General features: G+C 40.7%; 1 protein-coding gene across 2 annotated transcripts; it reads right to left on the reverse strand.

The window, feature by feature from the left end:
- Positions 1-1,480: 1,480 nt before the first annotated feature.
- On the reverse strand, positions 1,481-17,688 carry ISOC1 (isochorismatase domain containing 1). Of its 2 annotated transcripts, XM_034073146.1 has the most exons (7): positions 17,122-17,688; positions 7,749-7,868; positions 7,375-7,578; positions 6,868-6,984; positions 2,815-2,922; positions 2,122-2,185; positions 1,481-1,652 (listed from the first exon to the last, which is right to left on the reverse strand). In XM_034073146.1, exons 1-7 carry the CDS (start codon positions 17,419-17,421, stop codon positions 1,579-1,581), a joined length of 987 nt encoding a protein of 328 aa, XP_033929037.1. In that variant the 5' UTR covers positions 17,422-17,688; the 3' UTR covers positions 1,481-1,578. The 2 variants fall into 2 exon arrangements, with proteins under 2 accessions (XP_033929037.1, XP_033929038.1); XM_034073147.1 differs by having other exon boundaries at positions 1,483-2,922; positions 17,122-17,680.
- Between the last annotated feature and the right edge of the window lie 271 nt (positions 17,689-17,959).

Below are 17,959 nucleotides of genomic sequence, written 5' to 3' on the forward strand. Positions count from 1 at the left end.
ATTAAAAAAAAAACAAACCCTTATCTTTTTAAAGGTTTAGTAGAGGAAAACTGATCATACACATGCCTATTATTATGTGTAGACTGTACATACCAGCTACTCCACCAAGGCTAACATGCATCAGCCATTTTGCATAGAAGCTTCTGCTTCCCCAAGGAAAAAGAAATTACACTGAAGCCACCCACAGCAGGTGGCAAACATGATGGTTAGCCACAGCTTGTGGTGAAGCCTTCAAATAAAGGACAGCTTAGAATTTCGTGATGAATTAGGCTTCTTCACAATCACCTGAGCATACCTGTAAGCAATTCTCCTGTATTATTTCATTAGTTTATGTCATATCCTTGCAGAGCAAAACTACTTATACTAGATAACAGAACACTCTGCAGAACTATTTTCATGCAGCTCACTTCTGCTGTTTTGCTGCATGGGAACACCCACTTGTCAGAACAGAAAATAAAGATGAGATAGAGCACAAGGAAGCAAAGGAAATGCTCTCTTGTGAATAAACTTACATTACACAAGAGAAATATCACACTTTTTTCAGTAAACATTCTTAGGATCTCATCTGAATGAGATGTGATGCTGGTTAATGCACCCACTTAATGAAGCAGAAAAGATTGTTCCGCCCCTAAATTCACATCTAAGCTCAGTTTTATACTGTAACACTGGGTATTTCTGCATTCTTATTTTTTAAGCTTACGGAGAAACACATGAATTAAGGACCTTAACAAAAATCTAGTTTGACACAAAAGATGATTGAAAATTAAAAAAAAAAGTACATTTGATTTGATATATTTTACAGATTCTTCTCTGATTCCCTCTTGCTACCAAATGATTCCCCTTGTGCTAAAAACGTGTTAGGAAAGGACTGTGTGGAAAGCAACTCATGGCATCTGCACTCCAATTTATGTTTGCACAAAAAATGGTATTTTTTTGGTAACAATTAAAAAAAATGAAGAAATTTATATTTTTCCAAAAATAAACATGTAAAAAACCCAACCAACTGTAAACAAAACCCAAAACCTGTCATCATTTCTTTTCCTATTATCAATTACTAGCTCTAGGTACCACCAACACATAAAGGTAAAGAAAGCAAGAAAATCATTATTTCATAAGAAATTTATAGTATTTTTGTGCACAGCAGTTGATTTATATAAGTGGATTTCATACTGCTAGGCAATGTGATTAATATAGCAGGAAAGAAGGTAAAAAGTAGATCAGTGATACAGAACAATGGTTCTTCAACTCAATACACCTCTCTGCCTCCGATTTGAAGAATAACATTCACTCCTCATATTTTGGAGCATTAAATAACACTGTAACTAGATGCAGAAGAATTATTAGACATTATCCACCCTTGATCTTTACACAAAATTCCCATGACATCTATAGAAATTCCACAGCTGTACAAAACAGAATAAGGTCCATGGCAAACACAACTTTCAGGATTTGCTCTTCAATAAATATCACAAGCATAAGAGAGACAGCAAATGTTAACACTTTATTTGTTTTGAACATATAAAGATTATCTCTCAGAAACAATTCTTTTAGAGCCATCTTGTGGGGAAAATACGTAATTTAAAACAATATGTGTACTGTAATTGGTTTTCTACCAAAGTCACCACTGTTCAGTATGACATCTTCTAGTACTCCTTTCAGGAAAAAAAAAAAATGTCTTGGTCACAAAGTAAACTTTATACAACATTGTTTAAATCACTGGAACATGAAGAAAGTGCTTTTCTGATCTATCATGTGTTAAAATTATTGGTTCTAGATAGTAAAAAATATATATCACTAAGTTAAATATGTTACTTTTCTGAAGAATGCTTTTAGGTCAGATTCTGTTCAAACTCCCCACAACTGCAGACCACAAAAGAAGTGCAACAACCTAGAGAAGCTAAGGGTTTTTTCAGAGCTTGCTTGGTCAAATTGCATAATTCAATTTAAGTAAAATGGGGTAAACCCACCTCCAAATACAGTAGTAGATTCAGCTCAAAGCTGAAAAGTTTTTCTTCTTTAACATCCCCAGCATTGCTATTTATTTTACACTTTGGTAATCTTCTGCTACCTCTGAAGGACTTTACACCAGTTGTTTATGAAGAACTCATTGTATACAGTTACCTGAAATACAGGGTTGGGCAGCCATTTCAGAATAGTTGAAAGTCATGATGCAGGCTTCAGTTCCCTAGAACAATTGAACATCAGCTGCTGCTTGATCTATATCTTGTCTACAAAGCAAAGCACTTAAACTTTATCCTAGAGAACAAAAGTTCACATGTAGCCCATTTTTCTTACTTGGTTTTAAGTTTTGCCCTACTAAAATACTTCACTTACATAGAACAGTAAAATGTATCACATCACATTTATCCACTATGCAATTATCTTCTATTAATACAAAAGTGAAACAGAGTATCACAGAATGCTTTTACAGAATGTACAATCAAGAGGTGTCACAGAAATATGCACTTTTTGGAACTGTTACAATCAGTGTACAGTTTAGACTAGCAGGCACCTCTGTTAATTTTTGTTTTTTAAATAAAGAAATTTGACAATGAAAGGGTCCTATGGGTAACCAAAGCCCCTAACAGCAGTAACTAAACAGAACATACTGGTAGCGAGACATATAATCAGACAATTTGCTACTGCAAACACGAGTATGTAAATTTTTAATTTTACACTTTTACCAAACTTTGGGTGAAGACAGTGTACATGTGTGCTCACAGCTTTCCTTCCTTCTGAAAGACGACAACAAGATTTGCTTCCTCCATGACCTCTTTAAACTTTGGAAAGGAGCCCTGACTCAGGGGCACTTGCCTTAATGAGATTTTGGATTTCTTTGAATTTTGGATGTTCTTTATCAGCTACCAGCTGCAGCAATATAGCTTCACTAGTAGTAACTATAATTCCAGTGCGAGCAAGACGCTGAAAGAGAAAAGAGCAGAAAGAGAGTAACAGGAGATACTTGCCAAAGGGAGTAAGTATACATTTTGTAAAGACGACAGACGGTATTTTTAAAAACATTTCTTATTAACAAAACATTGCCAATACCATTCCTTCATAACTAAGCAGTATCATTTATAAAGCTAGGATGGACAGTGAGTGGTTTTAGACTTTACTGAAGAAAAAGCCCGCCCTGGATTACAAATAAGGCTTCCTCCTTGGATTGGATTGTTTCCCCATGTCCGACTCTATGCAGAAAGCCCACCTCTGTTACATAAACAAGCCTTTCCCTTTGTATGGTCCAGAGGATAGCCTTCTTCACACTCATATGTACCTGAAAGGCTTGAGGAAAAAGAAAATAGCAAGGACCAACCTAAAGGCATTAAGCAAGAGTAACCATTTCTCTTTCAGGGCTTGTTATGTACTAGTACTTCCATCCTTGAACTACACAGTGTGTTAGTACTAATCACCTCATGGGACAGAACAAAAATTTCTTCTACAGACCTTATAAGTCATACTAGCACAACACCAGCTCCTTTCAATGCTGCCTCATTACAGCCTCAGTAAATCCTGAGTTAGTTTTTGGGCTACAGAATAAAAAGCATCACTGTGTAGAAAGCAAAACTGAAAGAGGCCTGCTAGATCTTTTAAGCGTGCAACTAAACAGATCAACCCTTCATGCAGCCTAAGCCACAGGACTAACAGCAAAGTTTTTGGACTTTTAAGACTGTGGTTGTTGCCTACACAGCACAAAGTTATGTTTAAGTAAAGGCTGAACATCCCCTGGGCCCTATCAGCTTCCCAACAATTGTACAGATTCACTGGCAGTAGAACTCTTCATGAAGCTAGCTTTCCCTCCACCATCCTCTACTCAAGCTGCATGCTTCATCAAATCTAATGGGGTCCTTAACAGCCGAAGGAGGGCAAGAGGCAGAAAATACAGATGCATATGCCTTCAGACAGGTTTCAATTGTAATTACTGAAGAAAACAGAAGCTCTTTCTAGGGCAGTCACAGATCACTGTTTAGCTGATCAATTATAAAACAATTGATGGGGGAAGGCCTTAATTTTAGGGAAGCAGTAATGTGTGTGTAACTACAGTCTATATAGTGTAATGTAACTAAGTTGGATTTACTCATCAATGGCTTCTTGTTTGCAATAATGGCAGTAAGCCTTACAGCATTTTGTTAAGACAAAGCACACAGCTTTCCTAGCTCTCATATTCTGTACAATGACACATTTGTTTAACACATGTACACAGCCAAAAAAAAAAAAAAAAAAAAGTGAAAATCACTATGAAGTATTATGTCAATGTTTGAGATGTACTCTTCCAGAAACACAAGTTTTTAATTTTAACTAGTATGGATGAGAGAAAAAAACAAACATAGATTTTTAAAGAACCTTGCTTTCTGAGAAATGCTGACTGAAAAGAGAGTATTTTCTCTTTAGAAACAAAACATACCATAATATGTCAAATAGGCTGGTATTAGCTTATACTCCTAGGACTAGGTATAATTTATATAGTTACATAGTTTTGAGATTAGTAGGAATGAAGAGATGGACATTCTAAGCATACTGGATGACTTGCAAGGAAATGAAAGGTTTTCTCTTCCAGTCTTTAATGTGAATAAAAGTAGTGTGAGTGTCCTGCATCCACATTGCAGGAACAAATAGGAGAGATGCAGAACAGAAAAGACCCAGCATGAACAGACTAAACTGGCGCAATCCAAGACAGTGACACAAGGCATCTTTATCAGACAGGACAGAGATTAAGAACAGCCACAACCCTGGCCAGTTGGGCTGAATTATTTCAATGGAAAAATTGGGGTTTTTTTTGGTTTCTGGGGTTGTTTTTTTTTTTGGTTACAAGTTTTTGCCAGCTGTCATTTTTAAGTGCACAACAGAAGTGGAGACAAGAATTCTTTGGGGTCACCCAAGCAGACATGAAAGTTTGGCTGTCAATTCAAACTGCACTTCCTAGTACATCCGTTCTGATATATGCTCACATTCTATGTGAGGAGAAACATGGAGAACTGAAGTGGCAGGTGGGACCAGGCAAGATTTATTTGAAGTTGCTGAGGAAGATGTTCATTATCACTGCAAGGTTGCTCTTTATCACCCTTGAAAGGTCACTGTGAATAGAGAAGGGCAGTTTTACTGTGAAAAGGTAAGTCTCACACCCTTTTTCCAGGGAATAGGGGGAAAGATCCAGGGACCTTGGATCCAAACCTCACCTCAGCTTAACAGGTATGGAGCAAGGCTGAACAAGAGACATGTCAGACTCACCAATTAAAAGAATATGATTAGACCTGCCAGCTGTATGGTGAGACTAAAGGAGGATTACCCAATGCTCTGGTACTTTACCAGCTTCCTCAAGAAACCTATTACCACGGCCCATCAGGATTACTGACATGCCCAGTACATGTGTCCCTTTCTCCTGGTCTCCTGCTCACAGTCATGCTCACCTCTTGCCCACTCTAGCCCAGAGCCCCCCATAGCATTTTTAAGAAAGGTTCTACTGCACAAAAGGGAGACAATGTTGGCGCGCACAGCCACGGAGTAGAAGATATTGCTATAAAACTGGCTCAGACATCAACAACAAACCAGCAAGTGTTACACAACTTGTATTTTAATGCTGACTATTAAGGAATCACAGCAAAACATTTTCTTTGGTGAAAATTAATTGAAAGACATACTAAAATGTTGCTTAAAATTGACCAATTTGCCTGGATTACAGCTTTTGCAATCAACCACACTTTTAAGATGATTCATAACCTTTCTGACTAGAAAGAAAAACCAAGCTGGCTAGTCACTGCTTTAACCTTTATTACACTGAACCAGCTTCTACACTTGCAGACACAGTATGATAATCAAATGTACAAACAAATACACAATAAGGAGAACAGATTTCATTTTTTTCATATTTTTTGTCTACTGCTGCTCCTGGAAGACACTGACTTGAGACATCCATGATTTCAGTCATTCCTGCACTCTGTGTGTGTCACTATGCTTTATGTGATGGACAACATTAAGCTTCTATTTAACCAGTCATGGGTTTCATCAAATGCTATATGCTGGTGATTTCCCTTTAGCCTTTAATTCTCTTACTCATGAGAAACATAAGAAATCAAGTTTCCTCCATTATCCACAAAAAAAAAAAAAGCATCAAATGCTGTACCTATTAGGTTCAATTTTCAAATAATTGTTGTGGCCCAAGGCAAAAACTGCAATACTTAATGTATGTATCAGGTTCTGATTTCCAACACTGATGCCTGTAGGTAAATTAAAGTACACAATCAAAAAATCATTTGCATGAATTTGCTACCACATAGTTGTATGTGCTTTAAATCTTGTTACATTTATCTCCACGTTCTCAACATTTAGATGAGCTCTAGAAGGAGGGGGGAAAGTCTTTACTATAATCAGAGTCTTGTGATTAAGCTTTAATTTGCACTGATGACAAAGAGCAGAGGAAGGGACAGACATACAAGAAGGAGCTCTGATCTGGATCACTTATTATGTTCCATAGCATTTCAATGAATTTCAAGAACAGAGTATCATTTGCAATAACAAAACCAAAAGCTCTGCAACTCCTATTCTGCTGTACAGTTAACACCCTGTGAGAAATTACCCTAAAATGATAACGGCTATACAGAGTAATCTAGATTGCATGAAACAATGATTTCGGAAATCCAAGTGTCCCAAACTGTGTTTCACATATTTAACCGTCATTTTGGGATGAAAAATAAGACAGTAATACTTCTCCTTCCTGGAATCTACTCTGAGAATCAGAGCATGCACCTCTTTTACAGTCTACATTTGCACACTGCTTACTGGCCTTAAAAATTCCTTGTTAGATTAGCTTCCAATAGGGAGGTAAATTAACATACAAACCCAAGGTGGACAAAACTTTACTGAGAAACTTACCTCAAGAGCAAACATTCTATCCATCATACTTCTTGATGAGGTGGCATCAGCTACAATATGAACTTCCAGACCTCTGCCAACTAATTCCAGTGCTGTTTGCTGGATGCAGACATGAGTCTACAGAGAAGAAATCAAATGCAAAAACCCCACCAAAAAAAAAATCATTATTATAAAACATATGCAGCACAATGCCAAACTTATAGTTCATACATGCATTTTTCTACCCCTGACATTACTAAATAACTCAATGTGGGGTTTAAATGCCAAAGAATCTTGAGACAAGAACCTGTAAAGTATCACATTTCGAAGTTTATTATGAGATATAATATATATATATAATAACTGTTATACCCGTATAACAGTAATAATTTTATCTGTATAGGACATCTGAGCTCTAAGCAACATAAATTGACTTTTTTTTTTTTAAATAACAGAAAAAAATGCTAAATGCTGCTGTGGGCCAACACACATTACCGTAAAACAGTATAAGAATAGCAAGGCACATACTTCTACTCCAAACAGGACAACGCTGCGGACTCCAGGGATCTCTGCTAAAGCTGCTTCAACTTCTGGCAACACCATTGAAAATTTTGTTTTAGGAAGTACAAGTTTAGCTCCTGTTAAATCAATTTCTTGCACAGTGCTGCCAAGACCTTTGGGATACTGTTCAGTCACAATAACTGGAATTCCTAAGAGCCGTGCACCTTGGAGCTGCAAGGGGACAGGGAGGAAAGTATGTAAGAAAATAAATTATTAAAGAATGATCATAGCAAAAGAACTTATTACCTAAAGCTGAATAACCAATAAACTGGCTGTGTATAACATAATGAATTTGCATGCATGATCAAAAGCCACTACAAGAAATAAAGCAAACACTATACCAGTCGTTGGCCCACGCTGATGATATCACCAAAGTACTTGATGGCAGGCCGGAATCGCTCTTGCATATCACAGCAGAAAAAAACAGTGCTTGAGGGTGTCAGGTTGCCCAAAGTTGTCATCTGAAAACCAAAATAAAGATAATGCTTTCAATGCGAGTGAAGACCCTTTCAGAAAAGCAACAGAATGAGGAAAGTCTGCAAGACCTCTGCCAGGTAACAGATTTATGTTACTTTAAGTCAAAATAGGAGAAAGGTTTTTCAAGCATACCATAGTTTTGATATGTTTCCAAATTCAAAAGAACAGCTGATACTGAGCAGTATGGTACAGACATCCATAGATAATCAAGATTTAATTAGGTGGGAGACACAAGTTAATGTAAGTGTACATGGGAACTTCTGAACTCTGAATGGAAGAGCATACTGCCTAAAGTACTGTAAAAATAAATATTTTTTTTAAAAAATGGTAACAACAACAAAATTACATTTGTCAAACTAATTTTTAAATTCACAACTCTTGGAATTGACATAAAGTTAGGATAAACTAAAGTTAAAAGAATTCAGACTTCCACTTGCTTTCAATACCGTGTGTTCATATATTTTCACCATCTTCATTGTTTTGTCTATAAAATCTTTTAGCACAAGCCTGATGGAAGTCCAACAGCAGAGAAACTTGTCAGTAGTATGACCAAAAAAAAAAAAAATAGTCAAAGACAGCATTCTCTCTTACCTTGAACAATGCTTTATATTTGTATAAAGTTACTTGTACTACCTGCTGAAGTAAAGGATAAGGCTTCAGCTGGAGATTACAAGGAAAGAGATCGACCACATACTATTATTTAGTTGGAACTCAAGAGAACTTATATCCATTCAGAAGCTTCTTAGCAAACTGACAAATTGAATAAACTGCTTCTGGGAAGTAGACATTAACTGTAAACACTCCATTTTCTGCAGACCAATGCTGGTGATGTTTTCAACTGAAGTTACAAAAAACTGTACAAGTGTATTTTGGAAGAGCAATGATGTATTTGGTTTACATGGCAAGGTTTTGGTAGTAAGGAAGGACTGCAGGGGTGGATTGTGAAAAGATGCTGAAAATTGCCACAGGCTGGACAAAGCCAATACCAACCAGGTTCAAGGACTCACCACTGGCCAAGGCCAAGCCCATAAGCAATGTTGATGGCACCTCCATGATAATATACTTAAGTAAGAGGAAAAGTACCCAACACTGTGCAGCAGCAGCTAGGAGACAGGAGTGAGAGCATATGAAACAACTCTTCAGACACCATTGTCTATGAGGAAGGAGAGGAAGAAAGTGCTCCAGGCACCAGAGCCAAGGTTCCCCTCTCCTCTTGGAGGACTCCACACAGATCCTCCACATCCATCACAGGCCATGGGGATGTGCCTGCAGGAGGCTGCAGACCTGTGACCCCAATGGAGAGTAGCTCAGGCAGGTCTTCTGGCAGGACCTGTGACCCCGTGGGGATTCACATGGAGCAGTCGGTTCCTGAAGGACTGCATCCATGGAAGGGACTCATGCTGCAGCAGTCTGTTCCTGAAGGACTGCATCCATTGATGGGACCCATGCTGAAACAGTCTATTCCTGAAGTACTGCACTCCTTGGAAGGGACCCATGCAGAACTTTGTGAAGGACTATCTCTCATGGCTGATGCCACACTGGAGCATGAGAGGAGTGTGAGCAGGAATGGCAGAGACACTGTTAAGAACTGACTGCAACCCCATTCCCCATCCCTGTGTGCTGCTTGCAGGGACAAGGCAGAAAAGCCAAAAGTGGAGCTGGGCCTGGGAAGGATGGAGGGGAAGGTGGAAGGTGTTTTTATATTTGTTCTTATTTCCTATTTTCCTACTCTATTATTGACTGGTTAATTGATTAATTAACCCAAGTTGAATCTGTTTTGCCTGTAACAGTAACTGGCAAGTGATCTTCCTGTCCCTGTCTTGACCCACAAGCTTGTTCTCATATTTTCTCTCCCTCTCCTGTTGGGGAACGGGGAAATGATAAAGCAGTTTAGTGGGCACCTGGTAGTTAGCCAAGTTCAACTCACCACAAGGGAATGCGGAATTCTTAAATATTAGTCCCAAGTCTTCCACTGCTTCACCACATGTGTGCCAAGTAAAACAGTTTTGATCTCAATTTCCAAGGCTAAAAAACTATACTAATGGCCTGTTCAAACTGTTGTGAAAGTTACCTGCACATTATAAATCGTAAATTCCCACACCTCTCACACTGAGTACACTACTAATGACGAAACAAAAAACGCTCATAACGGCAGTGGGCAAAAACAAAATGCTGTTAGTACAAGCAAGTACCAAGGCAAATCCAGTAAGGACTGTAAAGCAGGCAGTCTAACACTGGACCCACTGGTGCCACAGGAAAACAGAAGAGCATGACAACAGACATCAGGGGAAATCTTTGCCAATACAAAGCTACAGCTGCACTGAAACAGGCTACCACAAGTGGCAGGATCTCCATCATCAGACGTTTTCAGCATTCAGCAAAATGACAGCTGATTTGATGAAGAATTGGCTTTGCATAGGAGTTAGAGAAGGCACTCTTGAGATAGCTCTCCCAAATAACACTTCTGTGATTCTATACCACGTAGTAATAAATAAGGTCTGGGATCAAGAATGCTTGAAAACAAAATACTGAATAACTGCCTTGTTCTTGAACATCATCCATCCATGCGTTTGAACAATGCAAAAGCCAGTTGGTGGGAAGTATTAACGTACAATTCAACATCACAGTGAGTATTCACAGTGACCCATTCTAACTCTAGCACTTAATACCAGCAGTCAATCATGACATTTAACTTTCCTACGGCTCAGAAGCAAAAATAGGGTAACTGGGATAGACAATATTTGTAAGTGTGCCTCCTACTCAGAAAATGTGTCATCTTTGCTTGTCATATAAATACTGAGACAAGACAATTACTTCCTTTTAGAAATAATTTCACCACTTTTTTTTCTTAATTATCATTTTGAACTACTGTATACCATCACTATAGAGTAATCTATGTGGAATTAATTTACTGCCTTAGTGCACATCTACTTGTATCAAGGCACTGGATGGCACTACCATCCTTAGCAAAGGAACAAGCAGGAATATAGATCAGGAAGCCTTCAAGAAGCTGCATGGTCTCCCTCTATAGAAGGATCAACCAAATGCTAATATTCTTCAAAGATACCTATCTGATCTCACCCATATGCAATACACAACGCACAGAGCTCTTATACAATCCACCCTAAAGCTCTGTTACTTTTACCTTGCAGTGTTTTCTCACCCACACAGTACACAGGTATATATCATACATATACATGCACAAACACACATATATACATACAACATTTTGTTGTCACTAAGGAGCATTATTTACAGTTGTTTATGCTGGATTTGAAATGCAAAAGCATCACCATCCTCTTTCATGTGCATAACCATGCACAAACACTTATTACTGTATCTCAAGACTCAAGATCCAGTCTCCCTTTAGTCCTTCCCCTTCCTTATTTTAAAACAAATCAATATTTTCAGTCTTCCCTCCTACAACTCATTTTCCTTGCCCTTCCAGCTGTGCTTTTCAAATAGCAGGCTAGAGCAAGGCACCCAGTACTTGGGTATTGGATATATTTCTCTGCAGTATTTCTCTGCCCATAAAACTTCTCAGCACTAGCAGACTCAGGTCAGCTCCCAGCCCCTGCAGGCCCTGTTCAATTTGTACTTTCCAGTATGCTATTTGCTCTTTTCATAATTGATGATACTTAGACTCTGATCCTCAAAATCATCCCTTGAACTCTCCCTCATCTTTTATTTGCATAGTTGATTATATCTATCTTAGCACAGGAAATGCTTCTGCCTTTGTTGCGTCCATTCTGAATAGCATCTTATTTCACGTTTTTCTCCAACTTGTCATGAAAAGCCTGAATTCTGTTCTCTCAGATGCTTGCAGCTCCTCCCAGTTCAGCACCTTCTGCAAAAACAGTATTTGCCCCAAGTCTGGGCAATGAAATAGGTGGTGGAATATTAACAGACAGTGGATTTGGAACAGATCTTAGAGCAAATTCAATATTATTCTCATTTGACAGGGAAGCACAGAGATAAAACAACTGCCTTTGTAACCAGGGAGCATCCTCAATACAGACTTCCACTGAATCCATAATCCCATGTGTTTATGTCAAACATCACAGGGAGCTGGAACAAAAGGCTTATATCCACTTTCCTCTATCGTCAAGTTGGTTTCATATGACTTAATTTATGCCTTCAGTTTAATACAACCAGCACTCTAAAATGAAGTTGAGTCAACTATAAAAAGCTCTTACAAAATATAACACAAGTAATACCCATGTTGAATTTCGTATTTATTTCTAATTAACTTGCAGTCTGAATCAAACCATGCCATGCAACTTGTGGCAGAATACAAAGAAATCAGAAGGAATAGATGGCAAAACTAAAAAAAAAAAATAAAGTAAATAAATCAACACTTGCTGGTGTTAATTAGAAAAGCAGATGTGTAAAGGATGAGAGTGAAGCAGAAAGCAGTTTGAAATGAAGTTTCATAAATACTAGGTAATGCAGGCCATAAATAAATTCATAAAAGTATCTGCTATGCATAAAGAAAAATTTCTGCTCACTGGTTCTTCAATGTACCACATAAATCCTACCGCTCATTTGCTCTCAAAGCCATCCACCTCTCTCACAGCCTCACTGTGCCAGGAACATGAGGCACCTCCACCACACATATACCCTGACAGTAAAAACCATGACTGCCTGCACGGCTCCAGCACTGCACGGTACCAGTGAGCTGGGGTGGGGGCAAAACTACACCCAGACAGCAAACCCCAGACTGGCACGCCAGCACCCATTTACCTTCACCCTCAGAGGCAGGCTGGGCAGCGCTGGTGAGCCACTGCAGCTACCTGTGGGTCAACTACGTATCTGCTAAATAAAAGCAAATCCACCCCACATATAACATCTACTCAGCCATGATACTATTAAACAACCTAAATTTAAAAGACAAACACACAAAATTGAAGAAAAAACCAAACAAACAGAAAGAAACCAAACAACACCAAATCACTGGAATTTCTCACACACAGCAAGTTTTTCCATTTGTTTAGCTTCCCCCCTCTCAGTCACCAGGACTTTCTCCCCTCACAGCATAACCAGAATAGGTACGTCAGACAGACACGTAACCTGATGCAGCTCTTCCACCCACCTAGAGAAGTCATCTCTAGGACCTTGTCCAGACCAGGATTTTAAAGGTATGCTGTCACAAGTTACATACAGCTTTAAATCCTACCTTAGAAAAGACCTAGGTGGCAAAGGACAGGTGTTTCTTCACATCTGCTGCATCTCTGCTGATTATTCTTAATCATACAAAATGTGACTGTGATGAAGTGCTATAATTATAGAACCAGTTTTACAAAAATATTCACATATACTGCCTCTTTATCAGCAATTTCCCTGTGCAGACTTCAGGAAGCATTCAACATACAAAATGCATTTTTTTTTCCCCAGTATTTGAAATGAGCAAGTAAATGGAAGCAGAGAAATAATCCTAAGTGATATCACTAGTCACATCGTAAATTTCTTGCCAAGCTTACGCACAAGAAAGGCAGAATTGCAGTCTTGGTACTTTAAGGACGGCAACAACAAAAACCAACTGACTACCATCACTGCTGCTTCTTTATTTCTAAATCGAAGTCTGTAAGATTCAGTTCTACTTTGCTTCTTATCTTTCAAAGGGAAAAAAATCTGAAGAAATTCAGTTTAATGTATCTGAAGGGAAAAATAGATTACAAGTGTTTCAACTTAGGAGCACAAATATTTATTTTGTGCTAAGCTGAAGTACAGTCTTTTGCATGCAATTCATCATTTTAAAAGGACAGATTTAGTTAGATAAGCACATGATGTTAATATAATTAAGAGAGTAAAAAATTCTTCATCAAAATCCAAAATTATCAGAATGTTATCTACAGAGGAAAGATACATAAACCAGGAGTCTGGATGTGAAGAAACCTCTCTGAACATTCTACCTTTGAGACGAATTAAAAAAAAAAAAAAAAAGCCAACACCTCCCCTGACTTGACTTGTATCCTGCAATTTATGCTTCGGCTTTTCCTGGTCTTCAGAAAACAGACTTAGGCTCCTGAGTTAATGTTAATTCTATTTCCAAAACATGTGAATATAGCAATATTATATATGTGTAAAAAGAGTGTAAATCTGTATACAAGTACTTCTATTTTCTTTGCCTTCTCTTTCAGCAAGTTTAGTGTCACTCTGCAAGCAGCTTTCTGCAAGAAACATATGCCTGAAACATCAACATGTGTTTTAAAAAAACCCACCCTGAACTGCAAGTGCTTTTTCCAATGATATTAATAACTTCACCCCTTTAGCTCTAGTGTCTTAAGGTTACAAGTTTGTAAATGCAGAGCACAAATACTGTCTAAGTCACCTTGAATTTATGAAAGCAACTGTGAAATAGCCTCTCTTGTGCATATATTCAAATGCTGCCTGACCTCCTCTATTACATGGCTGAAAGAAGCTGACTTCTGACACCTCTGAAATGTTTTTCCTTACTGCTTCTCTCCTCCAAAGAAAGCTACAACAGTTATGGCAAAATATAATAGTTTTAGTACCATGATTTACTTGCATTTATAATTAGAAGAGGTTAAAGTGGTCCTGCCTTCCCCCACCCTGACTGTATTACTCTGTTAAAATTTCCATCCCAGAAAAGCAGATGGCCCCTTTTTGCTAGTACTCAGGTCGCAAGTAAATGACCTCCTCACCAGCTGGGAGAGGCCAAAGGAGAAGTCCTCCACACGGCAAGTCTGTGGTTGAAGAGTTTCAAGGGCAGCAGCCAAGCTGAACATCAGTGTTTACTGCATACCATCACCCTGCCTAACGCTGGATGGCCATTGAAACTTCAGCTGTTTTGCACCATGACAGTTAAACCAAACAAATGTATGTGTATGAGCCCAGTACAAAGGCACAAATATGATGGAGAGAAAATACCCTGTACAGATGGAGCCTTGAATTGAGCTGCATGGAGTGGCCTGGCTTTCCAAGGGCAGTACATGGATTTCCCTGTGAGATTACTGCCCCCCTCAACTGCAGGGACAGGAAATTGAAATAGCCCCGTCAAACACCATTTAATGCTGACATTTCTTTAGCTACTGCAACGAAAAGCATCCTTCCGTAACAGGTCTGCGCAGGAATCAAAATAGGAGGATATCATTCCAGAGCTCAGGGCACTACTGCCCTAGGAGTTAAAATACCATCCCTACCTAAACGCATACTTGTATTTTATAAAGCACACACATAAAAATACTGAAATTACTGTCTCAGGATATGGATTCTACTATCTGTGAATCTTAGGTTTAAACTAAATACATCTTTCTAAATATGAAAGTCTGATTATATCAGCAAGCAAAGGTTGTCTGTCTAGAAAGACATGCTAAAAAGTGTGTTTCAAGTGACTATGACACATGCAGATGACAAACCTGTGTTGTGTTAATTGCACATAAAACATTGGGGGGGGAGGGGAAAAGGCACATAAGAGTGGCAAGTGCATGAATCAACATACAGAAAGTGAGTATAACCTTCCCATCAGTAAATCCTGAAGGTCTTAAAAAGCACAGCTATGACTGTATCAGACCAAATGTTCCCCAAACAAGTGATCTCTGAGCACCTGCTGGTGGCTTAAGGCAAGCTCACTGACATCATTGTGATGTCTCCAGCTCATTCTCAGCTGCTGAAGCACATCAATGAAGCAACTAAAATAATATACAAGTACCAATCTTTTCATATCAGCAGTTGCTATTGTTCAGAATGTTAACAGTATTGGCAAAAGGAGATAATCACTTAGGCAATTCATGCATTAAGTACTGGTTCTTCCTGAATCCCTGCAGTCAGTCTAGGCTGCATAGTGCATCTGCACCCTGGGAATGACAAATCCTTCTATGTCTCAACACTGACCTTTTACATACACATGCACGTCCTGCTACAAATGCTCAGGCTGCATTTACAATTTCAGTGCAGAAGCCATGTGCAAGTCTTTACAGAGCAGTGATCTGCACACACAAACAAAATTCTGACCTGCACCATTGTTACACGCCCAGGTTACACAAACTCTGTTTTTAAAATCCTTGCTGGAATTAAACAAGGTATGCACCCGTACCAATTCTCACTGCAGGTTGGAGAGACTGCCCTTTCCAGTGTTTCTACTTGGGCCCCCATCCATTCTGCTTCCAAGACACAAAGAAAAGGTTTCAAACCGAGTGTTATGAATGACGAATGATGACATTAATAACAAATGACAAGTTACTAAACTAGTTTGGTTTTCTTAGCCACTCTTTCCATTACACAAGACTAAGAAAAAGACAAAAAACTCCAAAGGCATCCTTGATATACAGTGTAAGTAAACAGGACACCTTATGAGTTTACAGGTTCAAGACATAATTCATCAAGATCTACAAACAGCATGAATAAGACCAGTTTTGAAAACATAAGGAGAATGCCAGCAACGTTTCAGTTTTTATGACATCACTTTTTCAACTTAGTAATGTTGGCTCAACAAACTAAAACTTAATCATAAATTGAGAAGAATGTTCTAAATTAAAACAATAAGTACGTGGTTTTTTTTACTATTTTTTGACTGCTTTGATGCTTGAAGAAGGAAAAAAGGATTTTTTTTTTTATTCTTCCAGTGCAACTACTACAGCACAACTGGCACAAACCTCCAGTGTGCATGAAGATATCTTCATATACGTATACTGTATCTGACTGTATACGTATACTTGTATCTGACTGGCAGTCTGGTTTCTTGGTTTATGGCCGCAAAATGATCAAGTAATGTACCTGTAAAACCTAAAGAGCTTTTGGGGGCAAGAAATGATAAGAGAAATCCTAGCCACTACGAGCCATGAAAATGAGCACTCGCAGATCCCTCTTCACCGGCACGCCCCGAGCCTTCACCTAGGCACCATAACCTCCGGGTAAAACCAGCAGCACCAGGCGCCTGTTTTAAAGAAGTATTGGTTACTTCTGCCACTAGGCTACTTCCCCATTCATGCGGGCCGGGTAAGCTCTCAATCGCTGAAGGTAAAGCCCGGCTACCAGACGCATGCGGCGCGGAGTGCACCTGCCTCCCCTCCGTAGTAAAACTAAAGTTTCCGCACACAAATAAGAGAGCGCGGCTCCTGGGGCTGTGCCTGCGGCTCCAGCGCTCTCCGGATGGGCTTCCCCGGCCGCCAGCGCCCCGCTCGCTCGCTCGCTCCGCGGAGGACGGGGTGGGGGCCGGGCAGCCGCAGCCCGCGGCGGGACGGGGCCACCCCGCACACCTGTGGCGGCCGGTCTCACCTGTATCTGCAGCGGTACCAGGCGCACCTTGCAGCGCTCGTTGACCAGGAAGCCCTTGGGCAGGTCTATGTACTGGCTCCACTCCTCGGCGAAGAGCTGCACCACGAACTTGCGGTGCATATCTATCTGGTCCCCGTAGAGGCTGAGGAACTTCTGGATCAGCAGCTCGTAGCCGGCGCCGTGCGGCACGCTGGAGGGCCGCGCGAAGACGGAGAAGCAGAAGAGGACGGGCACTGAGCCGCCGCCCGCCAGCGAGCAATTCCCACCAGCCGGAGCACCGACCGGCTCCGCCGCCGCCATCTTCAGGGGCAGCTGCGCTCAGCTCTGCCAACTCGCTGCGGCCCGCTCCGCCGCTCCTCCTCCCGCCGCCTCCACCCCCGGCCGGGCGGGCGGTGCCGGCGGCCCCCAATCCCGGCTGCAGCTGCTCCTGCTCCTCCTCCACCTCGCCATGGGGCCTGGCGCGGCCCCGCCAGCCCTCGAGGGTGGGCGCGCCCCCGGAGCGCCCCAGTCGGGCGAGCAGTCTTTCCCTCGCCGCAGCGGCTGCGCTTCCGTGGAGGGTGGGTGCACGCCCCTCAGGCTGGCGGCGGGAGGAGCAGATCCCTGTCACCCGGTTGGGCTAGCCCGTGTACCGCAGGGGAGCGCCTGCGGAGGCGGACTCGGGCTTCTCACTCCGGGGCGGCCCCGTCGTGGGTTCGGCGCGGCCGTCGGGCAGCTCGTCCTTCCCGGGACGCGCCCAAACGCCGCAAGGCTGAGCGACGAGGGTGGGGAGCTGGGAGCCGCGGTGCCCCGTCGGGAGGGCGCGGCGGCAGGCTAGCTGGCAGGCAGGGCGGGCGTGGGG

Source organism: Melopsittacus undulatus, chromosome Z, assembly GCF_012275295.1.
Source record: "Melopsittacus undulatus isolate bMelUnd1 chromosome Z, bMelUnd1.mat.Z, whole genome shotgun sequence".
In the NCBI taxonomy this organism is placed as follows: Eukaryota; Metazoa; Chordata; class Aves; order Psittaciformes; family Psittaculidae; genus Melopsittacus; species Melopsittacus undulatus.